At 42.4% G+C, this 13,457-nt stretch overlaps 1 protein-coding gene across 2 annotated transcripts; it reads right to left on the reverse strand.

Moving 5' to 3' along the window:
* Positions 1–5,130: 5,130 nt before the first annotated feature.
* Positions 5,131–9,389, reverse strand: LOC121330877 (UPF0472 protein C16orf72 homolog). Of its 2 annotated transcripts, XM_041277775.1 has the most exons (4): positions 9,145–9,389; positions 7,945–8,028; positions 6,890–7,153; positions 5,131–5,394 (listed from the first exon to the last, which is right to left on the reverse strand). In XM_041277775.1, the coding sequence occupies exons 1-4, from the start codon at positions 9,341–9,343 to the stop codon at positions 5,153–5,155; spliced, it is 789 nt and encodes a 262-aa protein (XP_041133709.1). In that variant the 5' UTR covers positions 9,344–9,389; the 3' UTR covers positions 5,131–5,152. The 2 variants fall into 2 exon arrangements, with proteins under 2 accessions (XP_041133709.1, XP_041133710.1); XM_041277776.1 differs by lacking the exon at positions 7,945–8,028.
* Positions 9,390–13,457: the final 4,068 nt, after the last annotated feature.

Raw genomic sequence — 13,457 nt, forward strand, 5'->3', positions numbered from 1 at the left:
AGAAAGTTCCTAAAATGCGACTCATTTTTCAGAAAGTACTGCCACAATAACGCTATACTGTACCAAGAACAATTTTAGCAAGTCACGCTGGGAAAAAAAAAAAAAAAACCTTTTTAGACGTTGCCAGATCAGTGGGTGAAGCGGAACGCGTTTTAAAAACTTGTAGTGATTACAAAAACAAACAAACAAAAAAGTTGTTCTGCTCCTGAGCCCCCCCCCCGGGTGCGACAGTTCACGCACTGCCTACATCAGGGTTTCATTGTAGCAGATTTGCGTTCATGCCACAAGATGGCGCCAGAACCGCATTTTATGTTTTTAAATTTACTAATATTGCAGGCTGGCAAACGACCAAAATTACAACGTGTTAAAAACTGAGTAATGGAAAAGTTTACCAGAGTGATTGTTTTTACTTGATTTCTTTGCGAATGTATCAATTTTGGGACATCCAGACCTTTGTATAATAATGTTTAGCAAATTATTTTAATGAAAGCTCATGAAAACAGTTGGCCTCCTATACCACGTATATTACTGAACTTTCACTGAAAAGTATAAAAATGCACAATCAAATCGACTTCTTGCCGTTTAAGATTAATCTCTCCCTCCCTTATTTCATATACAAGTAAATCTACCGCGGTATTTTATATTTTTAAGGGTCTGGAGGTTCAAATCTCTAATAATACTAGCACTGTTGCCCCACTACAAACAAAGAGCTAGCCTGCACATCCACGTGTTTGATTAAGGGTTATTTGTTGAAATGATCATTGTTTTATTGAGCCAGGATCACCTGACACTAATGTGAATAAGTACACCTGTCTGATTTGGCAGGCTGGTATTTCAGCAGGTCAAAATGGTTGCTCCGTGTCTAGGTGAAGGCTAAGGCTATAGAGACCTGCATGTACTGCGCAATACTCAGTAAGTTTATTTTAGCACGCCTGACATTAGTTAGGCTTTTGTTTTGTTTATTTTTAACAAATATGTGAACAGTCCAGAGGCGTGGCTCCACTTTGACATAACACACCTCCTGGAATTGATGAAATAGCATTGCGCAATGCAGCCACGTCATTGCGCAATGCAGCCACGTCATTGCGCAATGCAGCCACGTCATTGCGTGGTACCTATAAACAGTTATCCGTGTGAGCTGTCAAGGCCTGTAACTTGTAACAAATACTACAGCGTGTTATAAGAACATAAGAACATAAGAAAGTTTACAAATGAGAGGAGGCCATTCGGCCCATCTTGCTCGTTTGGTTGTTAGCAGCTTATTGATCCCAAAATCTCATCAAGCAGCTTCTTGAAGGATCCCAGGGTGTCAGCTTCAACAACATTACTGGGGAGTTGATTCCAGACCCTCACAATTCTCTGTGTAAAAAAGTGCCTCCTATTTTCTGTTCTGAATGCCCCTTTGTCTAAACTCCATTTGTGACCCCTGGTCCTTGTTTCTTTTTTCAGGCCAAAAAAGTTCCTTGGGTCGACACTGTCAATACCTTTTAGAATTTTGAATGCTTGAATTAGGTCGCTACGTAGTCTTCTTTGTTCAAGACTGAACAGATTCAATTCTTTTAGCCTGTTTGCATATGACATGCCTTTTAAGCCCGGAATAATTCTGGTTGCTCTTCTTTGCACTCTTTCTAGAGCAGCAATATCTTTTTTATAGCGAGGTGACCAGAACTGCACACAATATTCAAGATGAGGTCTTACTAGTGCATTGTACAGTTTTAACATTACTTCCCTTGATTTAAATTCAACACTTTTCACAATGTATCCGAGGATCTTGTTAGCCTTTTTTATAGCTTCCCCACATTGTCCAGATGAAGACATTTCTGAGTCAACAAAAACTCCTAGGTCTTTTTCATAGATTCCTTCTCCAATTTCAGTATCTCCCATATGATATTTATAATGTACATTTTTATTTCCTGCCTGCAGTACCTTACACTTTTCTCTATTAAATGTCATTTGCCATGTGTCTGCCCAGTTCTGAATCTTGTCTAGATCATTTTGAATGACCTTTGCTGCTGCAACATTGTTTGCCACTCCTCCTACTTTTGTGTCGTCTGCAAATTTACCAAGTTTGCTGACTATACCAGAATCTAAATCATTAATGTAGATTAGGAATAGCAGAGGACCTAATACTGATCCCTGTGGTACACCATTGGTTACCACACTCCGTTCTGAGGTTTTTCCTCTAATCAGTACTTTCTGTTTTCTACATGTTAACCACTCCCTAATCCATGTACATGTGTTTCCTTGAATCCCAACTGCGTTCAGTTTGAGAATTAATCTTTTGTGCGGGACTTTGTCAAAAGCTTTCTGGAAATCTAAATAAACCATGTCATATGCTTTGCAATTATTCATTATCGATGTTGCATCCTCAAAAAAATCAAGCAAGTTAGTTAGAGATGATCTCCCTTTCCTAAAACCATGTTGACTGTCTCCCAGGACCCTGTTACCATATAGGTAATTTTCCATTTTGGATCTTATTATAGTTTCCATAAGTTTGCATATAATAGAAGTCAGGCTTACTGGTCTGTAGTTACCTGGTTCAGTTCTGTTTCCCTTTTTGTGGATCGGTATTACGTTTGCAATTTTCCAGTCTGTCAGTACCACCCCTGTGTCAAGAGACTGCTGCATGATCTTGGTTAGCAGTTTGTAAATTACTTCTTTCATTTCTTTGAGTACTACTGGGAGGATCTCATCCAGCCCAGGGGATTTGTTTATTTTAAGAGCTCCTAGTCCCTTTAACACTCATCTTTAGCTATACATCAGGTGATCTCCACTTTAACATGCTTGCAAACAGGCTAGTGTGACAACGAAAAGGTGTTGCGCTTGATCTTCAGGCCATGTGCTCAAATGTGATACCCCTGTGGAGATGCTAAATTAAATTGCTTTCTAATTTCAGCAGCAAGTCTCGGGAGTGCGCGAGTGCTTTGTTCAGCCAGACGCTGGGTTTGCCAAAAGCAGCTCTGTCTCCAGCACCCTGGCGAAGTGGATTCATGAGGGAACTGCCATTAACATGGTGAGGAGAAGCAAGATGTGAAGCTTCCAGCAGCACAGTCCAAAAACAACACTACAACAAACTGGGACTTTCAACACAAGCGGCTTGAAGCAGCCTAGTGCCTGCTGGAGTGGGCATGGCTGACGCACTGCATTTGAACTGGCAAAGTAGAATCCCTGAACCTTCTTCACAACAAACAGCGAACTGTATGTAAACTATCACAAACACACACAGAGCAGTGCTTGTTCTACTGAAAACTGAGAAAATCGAATGTAAAACAGCAACGGGCTGAATGTTACACCTAGCAGTGAAATCCTGTCTATTCTAGGCAGCATGGCGTCTGCTGGACCTATAAAAGAATACCAATAGATACGGACAGCACACTATTCACACCTATTAGTGATGTAGGCTTACATACAAACACGCTATTTATAAACACACTTAAATAAAAACAGCTTTTAAAAACTTAAATGAGATGCAGGAGTTAATACTTGAAGGGCATAATATTGTTTACTTTGCATATTATAAAACAACACACACAATTCTATTTTCCTTTTTTTTAAATAAGTTCAAAACAAACCCATACAGTATTTACATTGGAATAGTGTGCAGTGTGGTTATTTTTTTTTTTTTTGTTTAATGCAACAGGATATAGTATATATTTAGAAGGTAAATTGTAAATATACAATTGAAGTAAACAGCTGCTAGACAGGAGTTTGAAATCGCATTGCTATTTTCACAATGTGACCTACTCATCCCGCACAGATCTGCACATTGGTTACCATGTTCAGAGCTCTGAAGCCACACTGCATACAATACAAGTAGATAGCGAACACGAGACATTGCAGGTTATGTATCAACACAGATAGTTCAGGCTCCATTACACTGGCAAGGATTAGTGCTCCATGAAAGTACATGTAGTAATACAGCAGCTATAAACTGTGCAGGACTTCACTGGAACCCCAAATCAGGAGCACATTCATTGAACTCTGTAAAAGTGTGGTCACCAAAATACCCACCGAGTCAGACAAATGCAAAAAAGTGCTCAAGACAGATGCAAACCATTCTGAAGGTATGCAGGTGTATGCATCAGGAAATCAACCACACCAAAAATGAACCTGTGATGGAAGTAGTTTTCATTCTTACACCAGCTCTGAATATCACGCAACTGCTCCGATACAGGTCAGCAAGCCCTTCTTGTGCTCCGGAGAGCCTTCCTTGTCCTTCTCCTGGGACACGCGTTGCCTGTTTCAAAGCACATGTGAAGCCACCCAAAGTTGAGCTTGGCTGCTTTAATGCAAAAATCTAAACCATGATATCAAGCACTTAATGGCTTGTATTTTTACTTACCCTATACATACCCCATGTACTATACCAGCACATAAAATGTTTAGCATATTCATTAGATATTAACAGACTACTGACAAAAGTGAAGGACTCAAAGATTACTTGGGGGGGAGGGGGCAATCTGATCATATTGTTAACTTTGGAGCACTAAAAAACACACAAGTGAATCCAGTAGATAATAGTATTGATTCTGCACTGTACGGAGTATTATTTGCATGACCATCATCGCACCTCTTCACAATTCCACACAATCCCCTGAATCAGCAGCTGCTTCAGACCAACTCAAAGTCCAAAACCCTTACAACTTACAAGCTGGCACTGTAGAGAACCCAACTGTGTCGAAAGAACCATGGTGCCAAGAAAGAAAAACAAACCAGTGGAAGGCTGCAGATCAGACAATGCGTCATGTTGAAAAAAGGAACTTCAGCCATTACCTGCCAATACTGTTGAACAAACACTCAACACAGTAGATAAATGAATAAGGGTAACAAACACCTAACCAAAATAACGTCAGGGTTAAACAAGCAAGGTCACTTAAAACTCAGAAACGCTTGCCTATGATGATCTTGCCAAGTACTAAACAATTAATTGAGATGTCCTGTCTCGAGAGTGGAAAACACAAAGCCATGACTACAAGAGAGGCATCTAATGTGATGGGAACTTCCTTTATGGCAATCATTACTGAATTCACACATCTTAAGCAATGGGGGGTTCTGATGGCCCTCTGTTTCCATTAAAAAAAAAAAGTTGAGGGTTAAGTGGCTTTTAAGCAGCATGGTGCAATTATTTAATTTTCTAATTAACGAATCGAGTTCAGATCATTCGATTGCGTTTATGAGTTGGGGAGTCTGTGATGACGTCACACTGGGCTGAGGTCCGCTTCCTAGTGCCACCATTGTCTAAGTGGAGTGCCATTTCTTCTGATATGAAAGTGTTCAAGTCCACATCGTGAAGCCCGTTCCTCCTGCGACTGGGGTTGGACGCCCCGCTCACGTGGGTCGGGGACCCGGGAGTGCTGGAGCGAACGCTGATGCTGGCCATTGCACCACTGAGACCTAAACAAGACGAAAAAAGATTTTAAAAAGTAACATTACACTTGGTTGTACACCGTATATTATTACCAGTAGTACAGTAGTAGAAACAGCCACCATACAATAACCCTCGAGTGTGCTAAAAGGCTAATCACAGTTGCCGTTCTCCAGTACATCTGTACAGACACCAGCCCTCACCACACCCTCAGGGCCACATATCTGTACTGACACCAGCCTCCACCATACCCATAGGGGTCAGGGATATCTGTACAGATACCAGCCTCTACCATACCCACAGGGGTCAGGGATATCTGTACAGACACCAGCCCTCACCACACCCTCAGGGCCAGGTATATCTGTACAGACACCAGCCTCCACCATACCCATAGGGGTCAGGAATATCTGTACAGATACCAGCCTCTACCATACCCACAGGGGTCAGGGATATCTGTACAGACGCCAGCCTCTACCATACCCACAGAGGTAAGGGATATCTGTACAGACACCAGCCCTCACCACACCCTCAGGGCCAGGTATATCTGTACAGACACCAGCTTCCACCATACCCACAGGGGTCAAGGATATCTGAACAGATACCAGCCTCTACCATACCCTCAGGACCAGGGTTATCTAGGCAGCCCCAGGAGTCTGGTTTCCAGGAATAAAGAGTCCACGTCTCAGTTTAAATGCATTAAAAAACAGCAGTTTCTACATATGTGGAAACACAGCTCAACATTAACACGAATGCACATTTCCAGATAGATGGCTCCATTTACAGAGAGTTAAGTTATTTATAAACTGCCTTAAATCAAAATGTGAATGGGAAACCAAGGGTTATAGAGGCAGGTCTCCAAACAGGGTTTATAAAAGTGGCTGTAGAGACGTTTCTAAGCTAACTACAGTAAGGATGCCGTCCAGCAGGAGTTGCAGGGGAACGGTCATTGTCAAGTGGCACCAGTATCTTTACATTGAGCAACCAGGGACAAAAGCAAAGGCCAGCTCTCTATAGTAACATTTCTAGACCCAGAGAGCTCTGCCATCATTTTCAAATGAAAACTATTTGATGAAAGGGTGGCTGCCACTTTGTTAAACCATCCAGAAGCAAAGTGCTGGGACCACCTTTATTACAGCAAAGGGGCAAGGGCTGAGGGGGCAGGTATTTTGCAATACAGTGCTCATACAAAGACTCCATGCATGCCACACAATTGTAGCATGTGTGTATGACAGCCAGGGGTGAAGACATACCAGCTAAACATTTGTGAAGCTGCTTTTTAAAAAACCAAAAGTCCATAGAAAGCAGGTCTGGGATACAAACATTGTTTCTAAAGACAGCAAAAAAAAAAAAAAAAGAGAAAGAAATTGAAATCCTCTGCTCACTCTATCCATGCACTAACACTTTCCACATCAGGTGTGCAGTGGGGCTCTTCTGCTCCAAACAAACCGATAGCCAAAGGGTTTTTACCCCAATTTGACTGTTAGTTGGATGCATTTCCAGAGAGTGAAAAGGGTTGGAATTTACCATGCAAAGCTATGGCTTCTCGGAAGGGCTGCAAGTCAGTCTCTACGGATGAGCTTGTCTCTGTTGAAGGTGACACTACAGTCAGTCTCGGAGGAGCTCTAGAAGTCCTTGGTGGGGGTGCTTTTCCACAGAGGAAGCTGATCAAGTCCTCTCTTCGTATTGTTCTCCGGCGCTTTTTAACCCAAGCCAACACATCCTTATTGCGCCGCTGATAGCCGATCTGAATTCCCAGGTCATAGCTTCTCTGGTGTGCGTCCACGCTTTCTAAAACAAAAATACCCAGAGTCAAAAACCAACCACACAGTTTGTTAACTGGACACAGTGTTTGAATTCTTTTACTGGACTTCATAAAACTGTCCCACACTGCACGTCTGACTTGAGATTCGGACAGCTGCTGAACCGTTTGCATAACTCTGAAACAGCTAGTCTATTCAGAGAGCCTGGTACTCCCAGGAAGCAAGGTATGAGTCATGCACTGAAGGGCTGGGAGGGTTATGTAGACAGATAGTCAGTTACACACGCAATTACAGTATTGCACATTTAAAATCAACAGATGTCAAGTCACCACAGACTGATCAAATGTACCTATACTTTATTTGCTCTTGTCCATTATCCTGCAGTTTAAATCGCTCCTCAAGACTCTGCTTTCCAGTAATAGACCAGGGCAAATAATACAGTGCACAGGGCTTGTGGTTCTAGGTTCAGAAGACTCCTCTTCACGTCTAGGGTACCATTACACTGGCTATGCTCTTACTGCACCAGAAAAATCAGCAGTTTATATAACTTTACATACCAAGAACTCACTTCTATTAACGATTGTGAAAAAGCGGTCAAATTCTTAAATCCATTCTGTCACTAACACACACAAAGCTGCATTCAGTCTTATGACGACAGTGAAATACATTGACCCCCAGAACACAGATTAAATTGTTAAACCAATACATGCATGGGGAACGCAATGCAAGTGTCCCCCTATATCTGGGGGTACACCGCATATATACACTGCAAAAGCCAATTGATATTTCATTTAAAAGAATCCCAATATATGAATTTACCTTTGTAGAGATTGGTGACAGCTGTTGCAGCATTCTGAAAAGGTACCCAGAGAGAGAGTCCTCCTTGCTGCTGACACACGCGGTCTGGGGGAGTGAAAAGTTACAAGTGGGCAAGTTAATAAAAATCAGCATTCGCCAAGCTCGTATTAACACAGCCATATTTGATTTCGCCATTTTGTTCAAGCTAGTCTATTCTTAATTAAGGCAAACAGTGACACTTGTATACCTGGTTAGCGCTCGGGTATTTATGCTTCAGCCTTTTCATAAGTTGTGTTTTTCTATTTTCTCTTTAAACATGTTTGCAACCAGTAAACCGGTGTGGATAGCTGTTCGTGTTTACCGGCGTCCTTCCCTTCGCCATTTTGTTTTGCCCGAAATCTTGCGTCTTATTCGGGGGCGTTTTCAACAACAAGCCCCGACGACTGAACAGTTTGATAAACTAAACCTGACATTTCAACATACCGCGACTTGACAATAATCACACGTTCACTGTTTGGGGACTATCGCATCTCCAAGCGGCTCTGGCCCCTTCGCCATTTTGTTTTGCGTCTGTTATTTTAACAAGCCATTTAAAAAATAATTAAACTGAAGACACCGATCAGGGTTTAGCTTGAAACGTTACATGCGTTTTCCACGTTAACAACACCCACTGCCAGGGAAAAAACGATTCGACGCCAATTAAAATACCCACGTTATTATTTTTTTTTTAATTTATTTTTTTTTTTTATCTAGGGAACTCCTCCCAGGACTTCGCCATTTTGTTCCTTTACTCTTTCTAGATTAGAACATACTTCAGATCACAAAAACATGTGCCTCGCAAACATCTGAACCGCGTTAGCTAGACCGGGACCTGGAAATGAAAACGCACCCCCAAACGCTTCGTTTGCTGTCCGATTCGAGGCAAGCTACCCTCGCCGCGATTACACTTTCCTTCGCCATTTTGTTTCGCTGTCCCGTTTTGTTAAAGGCTGCAGATTAACACAGATCTGATTAATTCGCTACCTTTTCCCCGGACAGGCACTCCGTGGCAAATCCTAAATTAATAACTGTGCTTGCAATCAGTCAGCGGCTTTCCTCTCCTTTTGGTTTGAATTTAAAAGTGCTCTGCAGATTGTGCGTGTGTGCAATACATATAATCGCTTAATCTGTGTTTAGCAAACGAGTCTGAATTAAGCAAAGTGCAACGCCCCGTCGCCGGACCTTTGTAGAGCTGCGCCACGGCGGTAGCGGAGTTCTGGAAGAGGTGCCAGAGTTTCTGCTGGCTCCCCTCGGCCTCTTCCTCGCTCGGCTCCTCCTGCTCGGCCTCGGCCAGGCACTGCCGCTCCCATTTCGAGAACCAGTGCTCGGGGCCGTGCTCCTGGATCTCCGACTCCCCCTCCTCCTTCTTCTTCTCCTCCATCACCCGGGGGGGGGTAGGGGGGGGGGCACGGCGTCTTTCTTTTAAATTAAAAAAAAAAAAAAAAAAAAAAAAGGAAAAAACCTTTTTTTTTTTTTTTTTTTTTTTTTTTTTTTTTTTTTGGTGAATCTGACCTGGTGTAAAATAATCGACGGGCTCATTAATGGCTTTTGTTTGACACCCAGAGGCACAGACGCTCTCGCACGGACACCCTCTCCCTCTGTGGGCTCCAAACACACTGACCCGATTACCGAACTGACGCTAGAATGCTAACGCACGCGAACGTGCTGGCTAAAGTGCGAGCTTTTGATTGGTCGCGGGGGCCCCTTGCGCCGGCTTTTAAATTTTCATTCGAGACTCGGTTGGTGAGGGGGGGGGGGGGGATATGTCAAGGACGTCACAATGGAGCAGACTCGGGGGAGGGCTGGCACAGCGGAGCGGAGTGCGCAGACTCGGTGTTGAGCCCGGCTGACGTCATATCGATCGCAGACAGAGACCACGCCCAAGTGCTCTGGGCTAGAAACAGTGACGCGTATCCGTGCAGTTTGCATGAACGCACCGTGCTTTAACCCCTGCCCTAACAGAGCCTTTTAACTAAAGCACCCGGCGTTACCCAAGCAAGATGCTAACAGCAATATATAATATAATATAATATAATAGTATTATCACATACAGGAAGGGTGGAGGGGAGGGCATTTTCATTGCACGGGCTTTCGGAAACATATGATCTATTAAAAGCGAACCTTTGCTGATTTGGTAATGTTATATCAGTTGCATTTCTATTGTCTGGAAACTGCAGCTCGTGTTTTCTGGTTTATTGTGTATTGAACTGAAACACGTGTTTACTGCCTTATTGTTTGGGAATTGGAAGACGTACTGACTGGTTTCCTTCCTACGTTTCCAGCAGCACTCGTCTGTACATTCCCAGCAATGATTCACTTTTGCTAACTAACCTACTGATCCTGTGCAGTGTGTGCAGTGTGTGTGTGTGTGTGTGTGTGTGTGTGTGTGTGTGTGTGTGTGTGTATATATGTATATATATATATAAACTCTTGGTACAGGTTTCAAACCGCAGGACGGACACAGCCCGATATTATGAGTAGGCGGGATGTTCTCAGTATCTGTGCACGATGCTTTATATACTTACTATAATGCATTTACTTCCTCTACTTTCATTAATTTCAATGCGTTTATTTGTTTTCTATAGCGCCTTTCATACCACAGTGTCCTAAAGCGCTTTGCATGTCAGTATCAAGAGGTAGAAAACTTAGTCCATCAGCGATTCATTCATATAACCATTTAACTTCCAGATGCTATTATTACCCTCAACCAAGCTTTCTTTGGTCAGGAAGGATTTCAGCTATCCTTTGCACTCCCCTTCTCCACCACCAGAGGGAGTGGTGTCTCACGAAAGGGAATGGCGCTGCTTGCTGAGCCCGGCATTGGCAGAGGTTAAAGATAATGGCGGAATTATATGTGTTGTCATCAGCAGCAGGTTACATACAATCACATGAAGCGCATATTAACAGAAATGCAACATGATCAATATTAAAAATGCAGATTTGAAATCCCTAACCTAACATGTAATACAAGTTTGCAACAGTGTACCATGCTAATAGCCTAGCAAAAACCAACTGAGATATATTTCTGTATCATGGCAAAGTTTTCTCAGATCATTCCCTGGTGCCTGGCTGTGTTCGGCTTCTGTTTTCAGAGGAGATCTGTGCGTTTATCATTCCACAGAATGCTGCTTGCCTGCTTGTTTGCCTGCTTGAGGGCATGCTGGGGAGGGGATGGAGCTGGTACTGCATGCTGTTGTATAGATGTCACACTGCAGTGCAATTTAGTTTCACTGTTCATTTATCAGTCAGGAATTGCAATGAGATACTGTAGCGTTCAGCACCAATAATGGCTGTGAGACTAATGCAGAGGATTATTACTCTCCTTCTCTCTCTCCCTGCCTCCCTCTGTGCTTCTCTATGCCCCTCCCTGCCTCTCCCTCACCCTCCCTCTGTCCCTCTTTCTTCCTCTCTCCCTCTTTCTACCTCTCTCCCTGTCCCTCTGGTTCTGATCAGATGAGTCTAGCTTTGTGATCTTCTCTCCTGACCTCTGCTGTCCTGACCTCTGCCTGCCCTTGCAGTCTCCCAGCCTGCCTCTCACACGGGACAGTCATGCTCCAGTCATCCTCTTACTCTTAAAGGAGTGTGGCCAAAGCTTCCTGTTTGCTTTCCACATTGGTGAATGTTTCGCAATGAGAACTCCTCTTTCCCTGCATTGCAATTAACTGTGTGCACTGCAGTCAATACAATGCCTAATGGAGCTAATAATCCTCATTAAAGTGTACTGCGGTATAGAATAGTAAAACCACGGTAAAGTATAGTGAAAGCAAGGCGAATGGCGTGTGGGGCAGGCCAGGCTTGCTCACCCTGTTACCCCACGTGAATACTGCCCTAAGCAAGTCCTTACATAAAAACGGTTATGCAATGCATTCTCAGTTTTGCAAACGAATCCTTTTTTTTTTTCTATTTCCATCTCTAATGGTAAAGCTTGAACGCAATCTAACTTCAGAAAGTCCTGTCTGCCCAGGTAAGACAGAACCCTGCAAATGAAACTGAACTTGTGAACAGAGAGGAAGAGCTTGGGAAGTTTCACGAGGAGTAACAGGCTTCTTTCTTTCGCCATGTGTGTTAGACAGCGGGCAGTTGTACTGTCAGCCTGTGACAGCCTGGCCGATGTGCAAGTTGCGTTTCATTTTCAAAAATAAAGAACAAAATGCTAATTTAAAAAAGAGCATGAAAATATAATAATAATAATACAATATTTTGTAAGTTGTGCTTCTTGTCCCTGAAGGTGAGTTTCTAAAATTAAGCGTACACTTCAGTGCAAGTGTAACAGACAGCGCCACTAAAAGCACAATGGAACAGCTCTTTATAAAAACCATCTAAAGACTTGTACTGCATCCCTCCCTCCCTCTATGAATTCCAGCTTCAAAGTAAAATAATATGTGAATTACCCACCCTACAAAAGGAATAATACTGGAGAGAGAGAGAGAGAGAGAGAGAGAGAGAGAGAGAGAGAGAGAGAGAGAGAGAGAGTGTGTGTATATGTGTGTGTGTTTCGGTATGTTTAACAAGCCTTTGTCAAGGGAAAGTGTTTGAAAACAAACACTGGATGCATTGACAGGCTTTTGATGCCACGGTAACCACACATTTATTTCTCTTTAAATCTCAAGTCTTTGTGATGTCATTCACTATAATGATGTAACACTCTGCTGTTCCTTTCTATTGAACTAACCCTTCAGGCATCATGGTGTCTAGTCTAGGTATCAAATTATTTTTTTGTATTCCTCTCTACTGTACATTATCTAATTTCCTGTTCCTTGTAGCGTGCTGAACTAGGGCTTCATTTACTTTATTTCTTGTATATGATAGGTGATTCTGTGTTCTTGTACATGTCTCTCCTACATATCATTTTATTATATTTTATGCAAAATGTACCATATACAAGGTTGCTACCCATGCATGCTGGACTTTTTTAGACTGAATATTTATTTTCTTTATTTGAGATTTCACTTTTATGTTTTACCAATATATGTGCACACTTTACAGGTTGCAATGTCCCTGAATGCATCTACGATCCTGTTATGTTTAAAATGTCAGCCAAAATTGAACAGTTTTTTTCTCTCACAGTGCTCCTACACTTGATCTCGAGTCATGTCTCACAATAACACCCTGTTGCGCCAGTCGCGTATATCGTTGGAACGCCTGATTATGAACAATAATAATAAAAATACATATTTACTTACAAATCACACTGAAGGGTTATTTAATCTGCAATGTGCCCATATAAACACAAAACATTCTGCCCAAGAGGATACCTGAGAAATCTTTTGGGAATATTACTAATTGGTGATCTTTACCAAATTCCACCTGCCAAAAAAAAAAAAAAAAGAGAGAAGTCGCAGTGTATAGAAACGCTGAGGTAACGTGTGTGCATTTAAGAACTAACAATACGCTTCACTGTGCAACCAGTGCAATCAACAAAGATTGTGTTTTTTTGGTGGCTGGTCTTAATTTATTTTTCCCTATTTGCATTGCATCCCAAACCCGGTTATTAT

Source organism: Polyodon spathula, chromosome 18 (assembly GCF_017654505.1).
Source record: "Polyodon spathula isolate WHYD16114869_AA chromosome 18, ASM1765450v1, whole genome shotgun sequence".
NCBI lineage: Eukaryota > Metazoa > Chordata > Actinopteri > Acipenseriformes > Polyodontidae > Polyodon > Polyodon spathula.

Excerpts from the sequence above, each read along its gene's own strand:
- LOC121330877 (XM_041277775.1), bottom strand. The coding sequence starts at position 9,343 with ATGGAGGAGAAGAAGAAGGAGGAGGGGGAGTCGGAGATCCAGGAGCAC. Across the intron at positions 7,154-7,944 it reads TGTCACCAATCTCTACAAAG|AAAGCGTGGACGCACACCAG; the intron begins GTAAATTCATAT and ends TTTTTGTTTTAG. Across the intron at positions 5,395-6,889 it reads AGAAGCCATAGCTTTGCATG|GTCTCAGTGGTGCAATGGCC; the intron begins GTAAATTCCAAC and ends CGTCTTGTTTAG.